Here is a 19,805-nt window from a genome sequence, read left to right as displayed (position 1 = left end):
TCCTCCATACTATATAAGAGATCATATTTCATTTTCCCCATTAATCTAAAATGATCTTGCATTAAAGGGATACATTAATTTAAGTAACACAGATGAGACAAGAGAAGATGTTAAGGATCTTTTTATTGAGAACACAGCATACCAATGACAGCTTTATGCATAGGACCCCGTAAGAACTTAGACAGATTTCAACGGGATCAGTTACTCTCTCTCATTTGATGTCATCACATGTTGGAAAAACAAACACGTCCTTTTATGATTTATAACGATGTGAGGGGGCTTAAACATAGCAAGTGGTTGTTTCCTAATGTGTGTATGCTACGAGCAAAGCTCAGAGCCTATGAAGGCCCTTTGTTGCTATAGGGATTGGGTGTCCATGGCAACAGTATGAAATCAGGGCAAGTGACATTTAGTGGGCAACACAAAGTTAATAGGGTTATGGGAAAAAGAGATGATAGAGTGCCCTCTGTGAACCCACTCAAACACAGATGGGGTTCACGAGTGAAACTTAAAAAAAAAAAAAAAGTGAATATAAGCAACTTGATGGACTCTGGAAAATGTAAGACAGAAGTCTTTGCATGGTTAGTCCATTATTCTTTCCCTTGGCACGTTCAGAGCCAGTCACACAACCAAACTAAACAATATACAAATACCTTTATAAAAATAAATCCCTGCAACCCCAGTGTGGAATCCTTTATCTTACATCAACTATTCATTAAGCCTCTATGAGTTTCATCAGCTACATACAACCAAACAAAAGCAATTCCCACATTTCAAGTCATTCAGATTTAAAACACTCTGAGATATTAAATCGATAAGACAATAAGAAACCAAGACGGTATTTTTGGGATGGTGTTACATTTGTACCGTACAAAACGTGCAAAAATGTGGTGCAAAAAAAGAGCCTGAGGTAATGTTGGACTCTAATCGGTTAACCCCGTAAAGATAAACATTACTGCGGGTATCGAGTTCACATTGTTGGAGCAAACGTATTACTTACTTTCCAATACTATCCCTTCTTTAGATAAACTAAATAAGTGACTTATTTTAAAGTTCACCAGTGCTACAGGTAGCTTATGTTGAAGAGAAAGCTAGAAATGATAAGAAATATAAAACTATTTGATCAAAGGGTCTTCTTTAACTCCTAAATCTATTCACGTTCCTGCACTTTCTGTACGCTCTACGTAGCCTCAACAAGAATGACCTAAAAGAAAAAAAGGAGAAAAGTCCAGTTCCAGAGATGGACAGTCTCCTCGTTAAGTGTAGTTCATTTTCATCATATAAACCACACACATACATCCACACACATCAAATCACATACACTGACATGCTTCACAGAGCAAACATAAAGATAACTCCATTTGACCAAGAAGCAATAAGTACTAACACTTACATATAATATTAACCAATTCACAGTTGGACAACATGAAAAAATAAAATATATCAAAATTAGATAATGTTGTATCAGGACAGCAACAGCTGCACAACTGTGCTGAACCCATGTAATGCAGTGTCAATGATGATATGTACTGGTTAAATATAAACTGCTGGCATTAAGAGCGGTTTCTGCTGTATTGGGGTCATTGTAAATTGTTGCATCAGAATATAAAATAAATAACTCCGTTAAGACTAACTGTAAAAGTAAAATCCAAAGCTTAATTAAAACTTTGACAGCTTAAAACGTTTCCTGGAAAAATCTCAGGAGTTTCTACTATATTTTCAATAAGGAGGAGGTAGCCGGTGATTAACTGTCTCTTTGGTGCTCAAACCCTGTCTGAGTGATAAGAAAACTGGCCATGGGAAAGAGCTTCAACGCCAAGAACGGTTAGTCACTTCTGATACTGTGCGGCTGATACGACGAGCCTCCCTGTGAAAACAGAAAACACACAAGAAGCAGGTAGAGGGTAAAACCAGACGACAGGGAGACTTGTACTGGTCCTTCACGCTGTGAGGTCGTCTGCTGCGGGTGCAAAGTCGCTGGCGCGCATGGCATTAGACTGCGCCCGTCTGCGGGCCAGTCTGGAGTTGGAAGGAGGAGAAAGCCTCATGGAGCAAACGATGGCTCCGACATCCTCCTGCTGCTCGTCGTGCTGAGATAGCTGCCGGTTAAAGGCAATGGCTTCTGCTGCAAACTGAGTCAGGTCTTTGGTACTGCTGTTCCTGGAAGAAGAGAGGAGGCAGAAGAGGGTTTGAGAGACGGAAGAATGTTTTTAGCTTCCTGTAACATCTACACATTCACATGGGACAGTGTGGTCTTCCTGCCTCTTCTCACTCTTCTGTCCGATCAAGAATAATATAATTAATTCAGATAATTAATTAAATCGGAATTAACTTCCTCTGTAGAGTGATTCAAAGCACTAAAATGTTGCCAAAAGCACCTTATAAACTTCATAAATACATTTCTAAAGTGTCCGTCGTACCTTTGTAGAACATGAGGAGTTGGAAGACCTCTCTCTGGAGCATTCTGCAAAAAAAGAAAATTAATAATTAACTTAAATTTAAATAAAATAGTATTTAGTGGTCTCGTATCGGACAATACAAAACAGCTATTCTAGCCCACCGGTGTAATGATACTCACCCCCTGCACCCAAGGGTGCTTGAGGACCTGAGCAGCACTGAGGCGCAGAGTTGCGTCCCGAACCAACAGCTTGGATATGAGATCCTTGGCCCCCACTGTGATGTGATCCCAGTCCTTGTCTGGAAATTCATACTTTCCCTGTTGGATGCTCTCAAACAGGTGACTCTGAGGAGAAATATAACAACATCCTGTAAAACTTTCCCGCTCTCAGTGGTTTTGTGTTATTGTCTGTAGTGAAGCTGAATGACAATATTCTCTGTGCTGAAATTTGGACCAGCATTAGCTCCTCCAGTGTCTCAAGGAGAAGAGATTAAACATTAAACCCAAACGTTGATAATAATCAGACGACAACAGAGCAAAACAATTCGTGCCCAGATGTACAGATGCAGTCACGCTTTGTTCCTAATGGTTTAAAGAATACACTTAGATTAAATATGACTTAACTAAGATGCATATGTACTAAGATTACTGTTGAGACACAGCCTGAGTGTAGAAGGCAAACATTATTTAAAGCACATACTAGGGCATCTTATATCAAATATTTAATTTCCATTATTTTGAAAGGTATTGCAATTGGGTTTTTGATTTGCGATATTAGATGGATTATCATTTTTACATCCTAAAATGTCTTTTTTTTTGTGGCCAGCAGTCTAAAACCCAGCAAGAGCAGAGGCTGAACATACCTGGCAGGTTCTGCAGGTTTCTCCCCGGTCCCAGCCACAGTCTGTGCCACAGTGACCTGTGAACGGGGGGCTGCCGCTGAGCAGGATGTAGAGGATGACCCCGAGACTCCAGAGGTCACAGCGTTTATCGTAGAAAGAGGCCTCATCAGTGAACACCTCCACTACTTCTGGAGCCATGTACTCTGCTGAGCCACACTAAGAGAGGATCGAAGACAAAACAATTACACAGGCAGATTCACGTACCTGTTATCGATTATGTTGGTTCAGTTTGAGTATGCACACCATGACTCATGAATCAAAACTAGGCTGTTACCGGTGTGGTGAGCTCTGGAGTCGTTATAGGTGTACAGGCACTGCTGAGCTTCACTCCACTCCCCAAGTCAAAATCGCAGATCTTTACTGGGGACACCTGAGCAGAAAGATGGAAGAAAACCGTATACTGTTATACACTGTACCCCTAGGAACAACTAATGCCCTTCTGAAAGCTCACAGTCCTTTAAAACCTATAAACGTCACTTACCTGATCAGTGTATTCACAAAGGATGTTCTCCAGCTTAAGATCTCTATGGGCAATACCTGTAGAAAAGCACATTGTCACCATGTGGAAGTGAAAAAAAGAAATCTGCAGTTATTCTCTTTAGATTTTCAGTGGATAGCTGTTTGCATGGTGACTTACCTTTAGTGTGTAGGAAATCAAGAGCTTGGGCAATGTCCTTTACCACCTTACTGGCCTCCAGCTCATCAAAGTACTTCCGGTTCTGGATGTGTGTAAGAATGGAGCCTGGAGGATGAGAGGGAAATCAGTGTGTGTTTATAATAATTCATCTGAAAAGGCTATGGGTAAGCAGATGGTTTAGTTGTTGAGCTTTTCATTTAAACTTACCACCACGCAGCTTTTCGAATACCAAATAAAAGCAGGAGCTGTCTTCAAAGAACTGGATCAATTCCAAAATGTTGCTAAATCAAGATATTTCACAATGATTAGAATCTGTTTTATTCTGTGCTGGTTTCTAATTAAGTTTTAAAAAAATGTCTCGTAAAAAAAAAAAAATGCACTCACTTGTTTCCTTGACACTGGTAGAGCGTCTCCACCTCTCTAAAGACTCTACTGCGGCTGTGCCCCGCACTCTTTTCTATGATCTATGGAAAACAAAACAAGACATATAAAATGAACTTTAACCACATATGCCTGCATGATTTTCTTAATGTAAACCAAAAAACGTTTTATATCCTTCACACATTAAAGCACATAAACTTAGGTTTAACCATTTATGCTTGAATGATTTTCGTATAGTAAACTAAAAACTTTAGTTTAGCAATTTAGCTAAAGGTGGTATTAATTTGGTAAATCTGTTAACTTTTTATATCCTAAACACATTAATGCACACAACTTGTTTTAAACCCGATAGCATCAGGCTTTCTCATCATTTAATTAGTCATATAAAAATGTCTTACTTTGTTAACTACAAAGCATCCTTACTCACCTTCACAGCAAACTCCTGTCCATTCTGCAGACTTATGCATCCTTGAACTTTAGCATAAGCCCCCTGACCGAGCACCTCGTCTGTCAGTTTGTAAAGATCTGAAGAAAAAGCGACACATGAGATTGCAGCAGTTGAGTGTTGATGTCATTGTTTTGGTTTTTAGATGTTTCACAATAAAAATCAGCTTCAATACCATCAAAAGTGCCCGTGGAGCTGTCCGTCGCTCTAGTTCTTTTCTTCTTTTTCCTTTTAGCTGCATCTGGGATGTTCACTGGCTGGCTTTTTTCAATTTCTGTAGCATCACAAAAGAACACATATGCAAACAAATTAGTCAATAACAGTACAGACGTTGCCAGTAGGTTAGTGTACACGCCATGAGTTTCAGTAGCTCCAGAGCTGTTGTACCTGCTGGGCCCTGGGAAAGTTGCTGCCTCTCCTCTGAAGCGACCCCGTTCTCCTGAGTTCCCCCACAGCTCTGCCCCAGTTGGCCCACCGCCAGGGAGTTACCCTGTATCACAGAGAAGGAGGCCGCATGGGAGGGGGGAGAGAAGGGAGGGGAGAAGGGAGGGGAAAGTGCGAGAGTAGCCACAGAAATATCAGGTGGTGGTACAGCAGATAAAGCATGAGAAGGAATACATAATTCTCTCACTTCTTTGACACTGTTAAATTGGCTTCTATGGTAAAAAAAAAAAAATGACCCCCGTAATTATACAAACAGATGTATAACTGCCATTACAACATAGCTTATCTTATCTTCCCCTGTGGCTATCTGCCAAAACAGGTGATTATTACAGGAAACAACACAGGCCTTACATCACCCTGGATATTACCAGAAGCATTTACACAACCAGTTATAGCGCATGACTCATGGTAAATGATGAAACTTCTACATTTCTGTGTAACAACCTCGACAGTCTGTCTGTGGACTACTACTTTCTAGCAGCTTTATCGTATCTAACAACATGTTTCGGGGAAGTTAAAAGGTTTGAAATCACCATCAACAGTTCAGATCTTACCTGCAGAGAGTGCTGGAAGGTCTGCAACTCTGTCATCATGATGTGCCTCACCATATCTGCCAACTGAGAGTACAGGGTAAAACAGAAAAAGACAAATACTAAAGTAAGTCCGGAACAAACTGCATAAGCAGAGATACAAATATGCACAATAACAAGTCATTTAAAAGTGGGAAGTCTCGGAATTTCAGCAATGAAAAAGCAAAAAAAAGTGAAAAGTAAGTAATCACCCTGCAGTAGCTTGACGTGTACCAAAAACAGTTTCCTCTTTCTTTCAGTCTCTTGTGTCACATTTTGTTTCGACCTGGTCGTGGCTATTCACTGACAGAAAAAGTTTAGTGGCAGAAGGTTCAAGCCCAGCCTGTAATAGGTTAGCTTTTATGGCAAGATTGACATTCAATAGCTAGACTGGATATGTATTGCAGATATCTGTAATTCAAACCCTTCTAGTCAAAAAAAGAACATTTCAGATATCCACAATGACATTCTCACTAGTACAAAGTATGTCACTTTTGCCATTCATGTGCATTGGGCTTTCAATTCTAGATATTCACAATGACATTATATAGATGTCTGTAACGCACGTTCTGGATATCTGTCATGTTTTTTACTAGGAAAATTGCCACTGTAGACATCTACAATTCAAATGTTACTTGTCATAATTTTAATTTCAGTTATCCCAAATGAAAAACCATTCCAGATATCCATAATGTAATTTTGACTATCCCAAATGCATACTGACTAGTAAAAAATGTCATTACAGATATGCACAACTGCAATTTAACTAGTAAGAATGACATTACAGATATCCGTAATGTTCCTTTTAGATATCTAAAATGTAATGGTGGATAACATCTAGAACTGAAAGCCTAATACACATGAATTACAAACGTGACGTCATTTGTATGAGTAAGAATGATGTGGATATATGAAATTATTGTTCTGACTAGTAAGATTCAATTACATATATCTGAAATACATATCCAATTAAGCTGAATTTTAACTAGGAGAAATACAGTTTTTAGATATCTAGGAATGTAATTTTTTACTAGAAATAAGGTCATTTTGGAAATCTTTAATTATGATTCTGACTGGTAAGTATTGAATAGGAGAAATGCTTAATAATGTCTAAAATTTAATTACAGATAGGGCTGGGATTCCAATAAATGTTGAAACCGCTTTTCATAAGCTTGAGCTCACTTTTGATTAATAAAAGCTAAACGTGACCTTTCAGCCGTAATATCCAGGGTTACACCATCTCAGGGCAAGTATCACCAGTCGGACGCCGTTCTCTGGTATTAGCCCTATCCGGACGGATGCAGTTTGCCGAAGTTTCCGGTCTTTTCGTGTTGCTTTTACTGGGTGATCGCCACCGAAGTGCAGGTAGAATTAATCTACACACTTCTAAGATTCTGCAAGTGAAGTTTCATATTTGTAGATTGGTATTTACACGTCAAATTAGTAAATGAAAGTGACGTTGATGGGAGAAAGCAGTAAGAACGTTTGGGCGATGCTCAGGTGGTGGTTTACATTAAAAATGGAAATGTGGAAGACTTAACGGTCTATTTTGGAGCTGTTAAAGCATGTTATTTTATTGTGAAGGATTTAAGTATGGTCCAGGATGTGTTGACAACATTTATGTTAATGTGGACGACCAGCAGCTCCCAGTGTTTACGGCGAGGAGATCGGGGTGTCCGGCTAGGTCCGAGGGGAGCACACGGCTAATTCACCGGTGTTAGCGTCCTTTTGACAACTCTTGTAAACACAAAGCTAAATTAGACCGTTAAAACGATACATGGTTACAAAGATACGAAGCTGTACTTTAGTTTAACACTATTTAATTAACTCTAAACAATACACCGTCATTTCTATCCGTAGGTTAAACAGAAGGTCTGATAGAAATTAGCCAAAAACTGTCCGACTGGTGACACAGTTCCGTACGTGATCGCAACAACTGCCACATCGACACTGAACATTAGTGCTAAACAAATCATGGCACAATTAAAATATAATGGAGCTATGTATGAATGAGGAACGTTAAATTTAGCGCACCGACTAACGTTATTCAACCCGATGTTATTGTCGTTAGCACCAGCTAGTTAGCAAGCACCTTTAGCAAGCTTGTCCCGGTTAACGTCCATTCGCTTGTTTGTATTAAACTTAAATACACGTCAGTTCTCGTTAAAACGAACATATAAAATGTGATTAAAAAAAAAAAACTTCTTACCTGGACTCTGTGTCCAAAACCAGCCAAATCCCCGTCTGTCAAAGCCTCTCACAGCTGATGCAAGCGCCCATTGCTAGCTGAGATCCATCAGTGACGCGCAGGGCGGGAAAACACATAAACAGACCCTTTGCCCCGCCCCCTTTATCTGTCCCCTCTTCTCCCATTGGTCGACCGGTACTGCGTCACTTTGCTTGATTCCCTACCACACCCCCAATCCACGTAGAGGGGATTTTTTGTGCATGACAGTCTATGTGCATGACGTTTATTTACAGATGCAGAGGTTTGGCAGGTCAGCAGCACTAACAATAGCAACTCACGCCACATACTCACAATGTTTCATCATACGAGCTCTCTTTCAAAGAGATGTTGTCTCTTGTTATTTGAGATGATGCTAATTCAACTTCTTCCCCTGAGTTGTTTGTGCTTTGTCATCTCTCAGGTCTCTGCTGATGGTGGTGGTGCCTGCTGCCGTGGTCCTGCATGACGCTTCCTGCTGCTATTATTACAATTACTCTAATAAAATATCATGAGTTTTATAAATTATAACATTTATAGGCATCAAAATATCACCAGTATTATATCTCATTGTATCACAGCTGTTATTACCACTACTCATCATTGATCATATTTACCACTATTACTATTATTGTCATATTCTATCACTTTAGCTGTGCTTGTTTCTACTATTCTACTTTATTAACTGCTATAACACATGAGCCATATTCACATTGTTATAGATATTATTGTAGTTACTGTTACTTTTACTTTGGTGGTTGCTTGCATCTCTGGAAGTGTCTCTCTGTGTGTCTGTCTCTCTCTGTCCATCTGTCTGTCTTTTCTCTCTCCTTTTCTTCCTCCCCAACTGGTGCAGACAGATGTCCATCCTCCATAGAGCTGGGTCTGTCCAACGTTCCTGTCTGTTAAAGGGAAGGTTTTCGTTGCCACTGTGTACTCAAGGGGGAATTGTTGGTCATAAGTAAATCATAAATAAGTCATGAGTGTGGTCTTTACTTACTCTGTGTCCTGAGATAATTTTTGTTATGTTTTGGCACTGTAAATAAAATTGAACTGAATTGTCTTTATTCCATATATCATGGATTTTTTTTATAAATAAAAAGAAAGAAAGAAAGATTTCCCCCATTTATCTGGTGAAATATGTCTTTGTCTGTGTTGGTTTTGGTCTGAAACTAACACCCTGTACAGCAGGCCAAACCTTTAAAGCAAATCTATGATTTTAAAAGATATATAAGTACTCGTCTTGTTGTCACTTCTGTGATAATAGTGTTGACTTTGATAATGAAAAGACAAATTATGACCCAATGTTTTTGTACATACACATTTCGTAAAAGCAATGATTTTTCATTTTTAAGCTGCATTTTTATGTTTAAACTATAAAAAAGCTCAGATAACATACAATCTCCCATTCAACAAAATAAGACTCAACACATAAGAAAGGTCAAACAGTAACATTCATGCACAGGAAGAAAGAAAAGGCGCGAGTACAGATGTTTTATAAAGCAGCACAAAGTCCTATAATGATGGCATCAAGCATCACAGTTACTGTAAGTACACCCTCTATGAAGGCACAGTCTGTAGAAGTGTGGGAGTTAGTGGACCTTCCCAGTTATGCTTAGAAAACCACTCGTACAACTTCATGTAAAATCGTTCTTTGTTTTGAGTGTTTCACAGCCGATGATTTCTCACGGGGCTCAGATAACGTTGAAATGTAAACTCCTTTTTGTCCATGCGGTTTTCTTTAATTGCATATCTTCTCTGTCATCTCTTTCTGTAGGAAAATAAAACAAAGGACATGTTTAACACACTGAATTAACATTGTTCGAGGAGATGAAGGATTGTTTTGAAGTACAATCTAGACTTTCCATATGAAGATTATTTCTTGCTGTTAGAATAAAGCAATTTGTTACTAGAAGACCAACAACAACAAAATAAATCGCCTTGAGTACAGAAGGTGAGACAATAAAACAGTGTGTGTTAGCAAGATTCATCTTTTCTGCAGTGTGTTGACATAAATGTCTCGTCCCTGTTTCACTTTGTGAGGGGAATTACACAGCCCGGGCATCATAATGATGATAACTGGAGCTTTTTATTGACGCTCGAAGCACCGTTCTCCATCTGCTCATATGTGGGGAAAAAAAGCAACAACTACACAAACTGTGCCTCATTACTGCACAAAGTCAGCAACTTCTGTTAGGAGAGTTGTTGCTTCAAACTAAACCATTTTCTATAAAGCAGTTAACGCGTTTCTATCACCAGGATGGAAAATTGGGGGCAAAGTGAATGCTGATTCTGTTCCTTTTGTCAAATGGAAAATGATTGTTATCTTAGAGAGAACGTGTAGTCTGTGCGGCTTCAGAGGACAACAATTTGCTGTTATTTTCTCTGCACTGCGTGAGCCCGGAAAACACACAGACATGAAGATGAAATTCAACCTCGCCAAGGATGCTGCACAACAAGGTAACAGACGGCAGGATGGCTGATCAGTTCTGTTTGACTGACAGTCATGATGGTCATACTGACAACCCTCCCCAAACAAAACATCCACTTGATTCTTTCTGCTCACTCTCACACATCTGAGGTCACGCTTTTGTCTCACCAGGGGCTCCAGTTCAGAGTGATCAATGAGGTTGAACTCTGAGATGAAGTAGTAGTAGTGCTTGTAGCAGGTATTGATGTGGGCCTCTGCACCCATGCTGCAGATGCTGTCAAAGTGATGGATGTAAACATGCACAAACACCCTGAAGAGACGGCTCAGGATCTTCTTGCACACCTGCTGGAAGTTCTTGGGGAAAGGTACACCTAGTGTAAAGAAAAGAGAAAAGGAGAAAAGTGTTACAGACTTTAATAGACTTTCACCTGAGAAATAGTTTGATTAAATCTGAGACAAAAAAGTGATAATTTTCTTTAAATGAAACCCATTATTTAGCAGATATAATATTCTGTAAGTAATAACACTTCTCCTCAGCAGCATCAACCATCAAGTGCTAGTCAGTGTCCTAAAGAAATCTGATTTCATAGGAAATATGTTAAAGACTTTTCAGGTACTGGGTTGGGAAAGAAAATATAGGTCCTGTTACTCTAACGCACCTTTAATCAAAAATGTATTACTACCCATTTTTCAGTTGCATAAGGCCTCAGCCAGTCTAAAAAGTGCCATTATGCTTTGTCAAAGAAAACTGCCTCTTGTGGCTAAAATACCCTGAAATGCCCTTTCAGATACAATGCAACAATGGCACCGCTGCACTCTGAAACGCATTATTTCCAATGGCTTGTGCACTACGGCATGCAATGAGCACCCGGTAGTCTAGTGGTCAGCATGTGCTTTGTGCACTGAGGTCTCTGGAGTTCAGAAGTAGCTCTGCTTATTTGACATTATAAAATTCTGATTTGGTTAAGGTTATATTTACTGCCACAATAACCGTTGACTTGCACATTTGTGTGTAACGCATCAGAATATTCCTACTTGATAAGCTTTCAGTGGCAGTAAAAATAATACATCAATCCACAGAATACAAGAAAGACGGCCTAAACATCACAAATTGCAGGATTGATGTGTCACACAATCATCAAAGCCTTGTGTTTTCTCAGCATTGACAAACTATAACAATTTCTTGAAGATTCTATGGACGGGGCCCTTCAGAAAGGGCTGTGGGGGTATACTAGACCAAAGTAGATTGGGAACCAGTGTACTGCACATTGTTTCACAGCTTATTCTAACCATCCATTTCCTGCTCCTGTTTATTTCTGCTCAGGCTCATGGAGGATTGTTCACACACTGGGTAAAAGGTAGAGGAACACTCTGGACAAGTGGCAAATCTACCACAGGCTGACAAAACATTACACCTATGGTAAACTTAGAGTTCTCATTTCACCTGACCTGCGTGTCTACGGACTGTAGGATGAAACCAGAGCTGCCAGAGGAAGATCATGCAAAAAGGCCCTGGATTCCCTCTTCTAATAAATGTTGATTGTCAGATCTGGTGCAGATAGAAAATATCTTTTCTAAATGTCATCGTTATTGTTTAATTAACCTCAGCTTGAACTTGATCATCCCGTTTGAGATGTTAATGAAGGGGAGCAGCATTGAACTCCAGACTGACAGTTAAGCACTGATGCAAGCACATCGTCAGTGCAGGCAGCGATCAATCATGTATTGGGTTACACACTCAATAATGGTCCGACGCCTTCATTGGTTGACTCCTCTCACACACCTACTCTGGTGGGGAAGATGTCCTCATTATTGATGAGCGACTCTATCCAGTCCATTAGCAGGTTCATGTACTTGAGAGCAGGCAGCTTGGTCGGTTTCTTGTAGTCGTCACCGTCCTGCCACCTGTACTCGTATCTCAGCCCCCCAGACATGATGGGACACGTGCGCTCGGAGCAGTACTCGCTCACCGTGCCATAGATCAAGTTGATCCTGTTAAAGAAATCCACCACATGAACAGCAATCCAGTCGTTGATGTTCTCTCCCTCCGGCAGCTGAACCACTTTCCTCAGGTCCAACCCGGACTTGAGCGAGGCCTGGGCCTTCTTGTAGAGTTCGAAGCGCTGGGTGCCCGGTTCAAACCGTTTCCTCGGTCTGAATGTTTTGTCTTTGCTGAACACCTGTCCGAGACACAACGCCATTGGCTCAGTCGCTTCCCCTGAGATAAGGGGAGAATACGTTCTGGTAGTTTGTTTGGAGTTTGATAAAGTGTGACCTTCCTGAGAGGTGGAATCGGGCTGGTTTCAGCTCGGAAATCAGGTCACAGGGGGTCAGCGTCTGTCATGTAGAGATTGCAAGGAGCTCTCGTTTTCAGATGGCAGGATGTTTCTGCGAAGAAGAAGAACAAGAGAATGTGTCAATCCACTGCTTTTGTCCAGAATAACTGCGCATGAACAAAACATCAAAGGTATAACTGCACACCATACATATCACTGTCAGATTGTTTACAAAGGGGCCATACAAACCAGGAAGAACTACTTATTAAAGGTCCCATATTATGCTCCTTTTCAGGTGCAGTACTTGGGTGACATGCTTTAATGTTCAGAAAACATGTTATTTTTCTCCTAGTGTCTTTCTGAATATACCTGTATTCATCAGGCCCCCAGGAAGTGTGCCGAGCTTTGAAGCCAATTTGACATAGTGGCCAAACGGTGGAATTGGAACTACCAGATCCGTCCTTTGATGCCCTCTGGACCAAAATTACTCTTTCCCATTGACTAACACAGCGAAAGAGGCGTCTGTAAATCCGTGGATACATGAATTCGAGTGTCACAAATCCCGTAAAATGACTTATGTGAATAGCAGTGTTTCATCCATTTGGTCCGATAACATTTTAAAAAGTATAGAAGAGCCGCACTATCAAATCATTTAGCCCCCAATTAAGTTAGCCAGAGCGCTAAACAGGAAATAGCTGGTGGAAGTCTGCTCTTTGGGCCACTCTCTGCACTGTCATTGCAGCCGGGGAATGACTGTAACAGCACTGTAGCAGCACTTTCTTCCTATACAATACAGTACAAAGTATAGTTCACAACCGTACAGTAGTCCTGACGGCTCGTTAACAGACTTTGTGGATTTTAACAGTAATTATATAGCACCTTGATCTCCTTTATAATCACAAACAACATGAAAACTTCCCTTTTTCGACAAGGGACCTTTACTGAGAAACAGAAACATACTTCAAAGAAAACTGCAAACATGTCATTATTGCTTCCACTGCTCTATGTGACCAAGATAACCTTATCACAAGATATTCAGTGGCATCCATCGGTAAAAATAGCAACAGTCTCTGTTGGTTTTGGTAAAATTCAGACCACTAGAGCCAGGCATAATGAAGAGGATGAATGGCGTGCTGCCACTCCACTAAAACTTAACCATTTCTAGAGAGCATTGTGGGAGAAAGTGTCCACAGTGTCTCGCTTTGCTCAGACACAGCACTATGACCCTCATTCAGAACACGCCTTTATTGTTATGATAGTAAGAATCTGATGTTCTCATTTGAATATTAACTAAATAGATTATTATAGGAAAACAAGGAGGGCAGTTTCTGAGAAATGAAGTCTAGGTCCGTGACATAATTGAAAGGGTTGCGTTTCATTGTTTTACACCCCACTGGGATATGATGAGACTGTAGCAGAGTATGTTTATTCTTCAGCTTTGACACTTCAGTCACATTCAAGTGACTGTGGTTGCAACATGATATTATATCCGCATTTGTGTCCCATTTTGAACTGCAGGCCTCCGCATTTCCTGTGGTTGTTTCTATGTGACTCAAGTTAGCAGAAGTTTCTGTCTCTGCATTATCTGTGCTCTCACATTATAGACCAAGCACTGATACGGTGGTTTGTTGTGGACTTCTGTTGACCTAGAAAACTCCTATCCACAGACTCCTCACATGTCTGTGAAGCTTCTAGTTTGACTGGATTCTGTTCACTCTTATTCATTTTTATTATGTTTTCAAATGCAAACTGTATTTGATATATGAGAAGGGTACTTTTTCTTTCCACTAGCTTTCACAGTCAGTTCAACACTCACCACTGGGGGAGCGTGAATACGTGGTCATGAGATAGCACTTAACGTGTCCATAACAAAAGGGTTTCTGGGGATGGCTCTGTTACAGTGTGACATTCAGTACTCGATTCAAAGAGCCACAGTTTCAGCCGAACATTAAACTTGGACACTCTTTGTAGTTGTTTGTACAAAAAGTGACAGCATGTAGAAAAGAGTGACTTTACGTCTTCATGCGTGCCTCAAAAGCCTCGGGCTACAAAGCATGTCTGATCTTGCACTGTTGGCATACTTTCATGGTTTTTCTGGAATTTGCCTCTGACACTGCAGACTAACAAAAGTCCTGTCAAGATTCGACACATAAATGAATAAAAAAGAAAATGAAAAAAACAAGACACTGCAAGTCACGGTAACCAAATAAACAAAGGAAGAGGGAGATAAAAAAAACAAGAGACTACAGAATGGAAAAAGCTGTCTGCACGTTACCTGGCTGAAATCCTACAGCGGAGGAATGTGGTGGGAAGTTGTGGGAAGTTCAGGGAGGATTCATGCGCCGGAGCCCCTTGACTTGAAACTCCCTGTGCAGGACAGCTTCATCTGCTCTGCCCCCTCTCGAGCTCCTCTGGATCCTCTCCCTCTCTGCCGGCCACTAACAGACCGAGAGGCTCCAACTTCACTCAGCAGCACAGACAACACAGCAAAGAGAGAAAAAGTTGTTTGGCTTCTCTTCCTGTGGATGATGTCACATCCTGACTTTGCCTTCTGGGCTCTGCCGTCTGTGTGTGTGTGCAGTTGTGTCAGTGCCTGTAGGGGTGTGTGTCTGTGTGTCTGTGTGTGTGTGTGTGTGTGTGTGTGTGGGGGGGGGGGGTGCAGAGGACCTATAAATTGAAAATTGAAAGACTAGAAGGGCTGGAAAAGGCCTTTCGAAACCCCCAATCAGCCCTCCCTTTTTTCCATTTCTTTCCTTTCTTCTCATCCTGTAGGCAGAGCAACCAGCCCACCAAAGTCCAGCCCTCTGGTAAAGGTCCTGAGAAAACAACCCCTCCTCTTAAGCCACATTTAGGACAGAGGAAGCAGAATGATCCCACAAACCTTTCTGGATGTTTGGCAGTCCGTGCTGCACTTCTTTTTTCCTTTTTTTGTGAACTCTCAATAACATATGATTTAAATTCTTGGCCTTTTTAAGATATTGTCGTTGAGCTCAGAGCTCGACCTGAAATAGAAAAAGTTCTAGTCTCCAAAAAATGCATTTAAATCATGAATAAACAAGGCATGTTTGACTGAAGCTGTCTATTTCCTTGTGCCCTTGGGGGCTGAGTGTTCTTATGATAGCTCCCTGACTGATCCCTTTGTCACGAAGATAAATGTTGCCACTAAAGTGAAGACAGTGTCTTTTTCTCTGCTGTGTAATGGCACCCAACCTGCAAAAAAGAAGCTGTCTAGGTTATTTGCGATATAATTATCTCCAGTATTGGAATGATAAAACTGTAGGATAAAATCTTATTCACACAGGTATAGCTTTATGAAATGATTTACATTTCCTTAGTAAAGGAGCAACAGCAGACTGCTAGATTTGTGATGGCACTTTCCTTTCTTCCCAGGATTACAGTTTCGTAAGAGGGTTCAGGGTGCGTCCTTATCTGTCCTTATAGTGTTTCACTGAGCTGCAGCGAGTCAGTAGTGGAATTGAGGTGGTGAGATTCCTGATTTTAGGGGGGCAACATGTAAATTAAGATACAAATGAGATTTAATTGCCATCCTGACTTTTATCTCAAGACGTGTGATGTATCTGACCCTTATCTCACAGTCACGTGATTAAAGATTGTATTTTAGGGGGTTCAAAAATATAAAGTATTTGCCGTTAGAATTGATCGCTTTTGGCTTCCTTTTTTGGAACATGCTGAAATATTGCTTTATGTGTGACTTGATGTATGTACAAGTCAATAACGTACATATTTGTGTGTATTTTGTTGAGTTTATTTATAATTTCACTCTGCATCTCCATTTTTATACTAGGGTTTACTGTAAACTTACATAAAAAGGGACATGGACAGAATCAAGTAGTCATAGGTTGCAGTAACCCAACAAACCCACTTGGGGTCACTATGAATGTTATTATGACACTTTCTGTATTCAGAGTTATCAGTCAGTCGTCATCAGGGGATTACCATTTTTTCAGACCAGCAGGCGGATTTTGTTTAAATACTGATTGAATTTTGTTTAGTGATTTTCAGTGCATACAATGTGTACTGTATAAAGAAAGCAGTCTAAGGGTAAGTATAAGAATAAACTACTGAACTGGGATTAAGTGTTGGATTTGTTTGCCAAACTCAATTCATACTCTTATTTAAAAAAAACTGTTAGGAGGTCCATATTCTTTTATCACATTTACCTATTCAACCAAAATATCTCACTTATGATACATACACTTCTGATAGTACACATATACTTTTTTTAAAACTTCCAAAAGTGATGTTGACGTATACAGGATATTATTAGAGACCACCTTGCGATGGGATCACACCAAGTCAGGCCAGGAGCCTAAAGGTGCCCTTGCTCCGGCCACGCCCATCTTTGAACTTAATTTTGATCTTAACTACCCACCTGAAAAGTTTCATGACTTTATCTTGCACTGTTATCAGGTCAAGGCAGTGAAGTGTGTAGGCCTAGCTTCCACATTTCAGTACCTTTGCTCGGATCACATCCATTTTCAAGCTCAGCCTTCATTTTTATCTCAACTCCACACCTGTTTCTTGGTCTCTACTGCATCTATCTTGGTGACAAATTCTGGTTGCAGACGGACAGACAAAACATAAAAACACCCCAACTAATTATTAAACTCTGTGGTAATTTCTGTCGCAGTAGGTGTCTCAAGGACCATGATGACACACACAAATTTTGTCATGATGACACACACTCAGAGACTCACAAGGAGGACACAATACCAGCGTCGCTGTCGCAGCTGATAATCATGCATGCCAGATTACGGCCTGCTGGTGCCCTGTGCTCTACTTTTGCTCTAAGTGTTACTGTCATCACCCAGAAATGTGACACAGGAGGAAGTGCAACCAGTCAGGCTTTTTTTTCACCTTTGATCGTCACTGAGCATAGTTCACTGACACGATTCACCCGAACCACGCTGCCGGTGTGTCCAAAGAAATAGAAAGTTTATGACACAGCTGTAGCTGTAGGTTTAGGGCATGCCTGTATATGAACTGTGATACTACCTGTTCTTAGAAATTCAGCTTTTGTGAGGGTTACCGTAAAGAGAGATATCTGCATATTTCTGTGTTGAAATGTGCTTCTTATCTGTACTTATTTTTAACAGATTGATGACGATGTAGGAAGAGTTTAAGAGAGGTCCCTGCACTTAAAACAGCAGGTGAAGAGTTTACAACCATAAAGGCGGATGATTTATGATCATGTGAGCAGAGCAGGTGTGTGAGGTTGCCGACTTGATACAAAACCCTCCATTTATCTGTGATTTCTGTGTAATCATTAGGCTAAAGGTGGCGCTCACCATCAGGAGAGTCACCCACAACACTGGGGTATCCATCCATCTTACTTTAAGAGGCTGTGCACTTTAAGTAATTAGATCTTTTTTTAGGTGTTGAGTAAACTAGCACATACCTGAGATGGAAGGTTTACATAGTTGAAAATGTAAAACATGTTGCTGCTGCTGTTTGACATGTAGCCTACGAGCAGACATTTATCTTTACTGGGGATTCTGTCATTCATTGAACTGAAGAGTATTGTAACTGTGTTGTATAAATAATCAGTTTTTTATTGTACTGTACAGTGTGCCTGTCGGAAGAGACACAGGCGCAGATGAAATGTGCCACCATAAATCACAACTCGCCATATCATTCAAAAAGTACTGTGCATGCAATAATTTACTTTGCGTACTTTTCTTGTTTAATTGTCCCAAACAGCCAACAGCACATATCACTGCTTACTCACTTTTAAGGGTCTCACCCCAATTCTTCCCAGTGTATGGGACTTTATGCATGATTGATCTATATGGATGGATATCAAAATATGTAATCCTCCTTTTTAAAGCGTGCTGATCATCAGCGTCTGTGTAAGAAATGACCCGTTCATTTCATTGTAGTGGAGGAGACGAGAGATGAAGAGTGAGAAATACATTTGTCAAACATTATTTGTAGATGTGAATCTAAAATGTGGAGAATGTGAAGTCTGAATATACCATTGTTCAATTTTGAATAACTTATAATTATAATATCCCCCCTGGAATCTGCACCCATGGGGAGATAGAAGCTGTTACAGAAAAAAAAGAAGAAGAATGACTTTATTGGGAAATGGAGTCTTTTTCACTCTTATTATTAATCATGTTACACACACGTGCCCGAAGTACATACATGCAATTAAGGAGAGATGTTAGAGCGAGGGGGCTGCCAGTGACCGGCACCCCGAACAGTTAGGTGTTCGGTGCCTTGCTCAACAGCACCTCGGCAGTGCCCAGCCTCTCCAGCCACCAGTCTACGCTCCATACATGGTCCACACAGGGACTTGAACCAGTGACTCTATGGATCCCAGCCAAGTCACCTATGGACTTTGCTGCTTCACTTAACCTGCTGCTACACTTTACACTGTCTCTTTATATCACCACTACATCACTTTATTTATTTATTAATGGTACTGTAACTATCTGCTGCTACATTTACTGTGCTTAGGACATGCTGCTACATTTCCCTGTGGTTTACTGTAACTTACTGTAACTTACTTAAGTACGAAATGCTGCTACACTCCACTGTGCCATACTGTCACTTAGTTCTGTAGGAAATGCTGTTACATATTTAACATTTTTAACACTTATAACTTATCGCTCCTTCTCACTTATTTAGTTTGTACTTATTTCATTTCAATCTGCTGCTAAACTGAACAGTGCGTATTGTTGTATACCTACGCTTAACCACGATGTCTGTTGCACTCTGTCACACTTAGTTCATTGCTTGATTATCTGACGTTAGCTTTATTTTGATTTGAATTATGTTTATGCTTATTGTTACTCTGATCCTTTTCCACCTTTGTACTGAAACTGTTGCAAAATAATTTCCCTCGGGATAAATAAAGCTTCTTGAATCTGAATCTTGAATCATGAAAGCTACTGACCCCCCCCCCCCCACCAAAAGGTGGAGGAAGGTTGCTCAGGTCTGCTTTTAGTGTGTTATTTTGCCTATGATGGAGATTTCTTTAAGTTGTTTTATGATAGTTTAGCCTATATAAGTATGATGGTAATATGATGCCAGTTACAACTCCTGTCTCTTTGCTTTCTTTACATCAAAGAC

General features: G+C 40.4%; 2 protein-coding genes across 3 annotated transcripts; both read right to left on the bottom strand.

Moving 5' to 3' along the window:
- Window positions 1-133: 133 nt before the first annotated feature.
- mknk1 (MAPK interacting serine/threonine kinase 1) lies at window positions 134-8,070 on the bottom strand. Its single transcript, XM_083911583.1, has 14 exons — window positions 7,986-8,070; window positions 5,762-5,824; window positions 5,151-5,253; window positions 4,939-5,037; window positions 4,746-4,843; window positions 4,322-4,401; window positions 4,145-4,218; window positions 3,938-4,042; window positions 3,782-3,837; window positions 3,575-3,670; window positions 3,262-3,456; window positions 2,579-2,743; window positions 2,421-2,464; window positions 134-2,160 (listed from the first exon to the last, which is right to left on the bottom strand). The coding sequence occupies exons 2-14, from the start codon at window positions 5,813-5,815 to the stop codon at window positions 1,941-1,943; spliced, it is 1,389 nt and encodes a 462-aa protein (XP_083767709.1). The 5' UTR covers window positions 5,816-5,824; window positions 7,986-8,070; the 3' UTR covers window positions 134-1,940.
- A 1,338-nt stretch (window positions 8,071-9,408) lies between these two features.
- On the bottom strand, window positions 9,409-15,182 carry mob3c (MOB kinase activator 3C). Of its 2 annotated transcripts, none has more exons than XM_083911586.1 (4): window positions 14,983-15,182; window positions 12,215-12,819; window positions 10,600-10,802; window positions 9,409-9,771 (listed from the first exon to the last, which is right to left on the bottom strand). In XM_083911586.1, the coding sequence occupies exons 2-4, from the start codon at window positions 12,630-12,632 to the stop codon at window positions 9,742-9,744; spliced, it is 651 nt and encodes a 216-aa protein (XP_083767712.1). In that variant the 5' UTR covers window positions 12,633-12,819; window positions 14,983-15,182; the 3' UTR covers window positions 9,409-9,741. The 2 variants fall into 2 exon arrangements, with proteins under 2 accessions (XP_083767712.1, XP_083767713.1); XM_083911587.1 differs by having other exon boundaries at window positions 9,409-9,767.
- Between the last annotated feature and the right edge of the window lie 4,623 nt (window positions 15,183-19,805).

The sequence above is a fragment of the Echiichthys vipera genome, assembly GCF_963691815.1.
Source record: "Echiichthys vipera genome assembly, chromosome: 3".
NCBI classification, from domain to species: Eukaryota; Metazoa; Chordata; class Actinopteri; order Perciformes; family Trachinidae; genus Echiichthys; species Echiichthys vipera.
This window is presented reverse-complemented; position numbering and strand designations above follow the sequence as displayed.

Bases quoted from the DNA above. Each gene is read 5' to 3' on its own strand.
- mob3c (XM_083911586.1), bottom strand. From the start codon at position 12,632: ATGGCGTTGTGTCTCGGACAGGTGTTCAGCAAAGACAAAACATTCAGA. The intron at 10,803-12,214 runs GTGTGTGAGAGG...TCTTTACACTAG, and splicing joins CATCTTCCCCACCAGAGTAG to GTGTACCTTTCCCCAAGAAC. The intron at 9,772-10,599 runs GTGAGACAAAAG...ATTTTCCTACAG, and splicing joins ACTCTGAACTGGAGCCCCTG to AAAGAGATGACAGAGAAGAT.
- mknk1 (XM_083911583.1), bottom strand. From the start codon at position 5,815: ATGGTGAGGCACATCATGATGACAGAGTTGCAGACCTTCCAGCACTCT. The intron at 4,844-4,938 runs GTATTGAAGCTG...CTTTTTCTTCAG, and splicing joins CTCCACGGGCACTTTTGATG to ATCTTTACAAACTGACAGAC. The intron at 3,838-3,937 runs GTAAGTCACCAT...GCTTTTCTACAG, and splicing joins TGATTTCCTACACACTAAAG to GTATTGCCCATAGAGATCTT.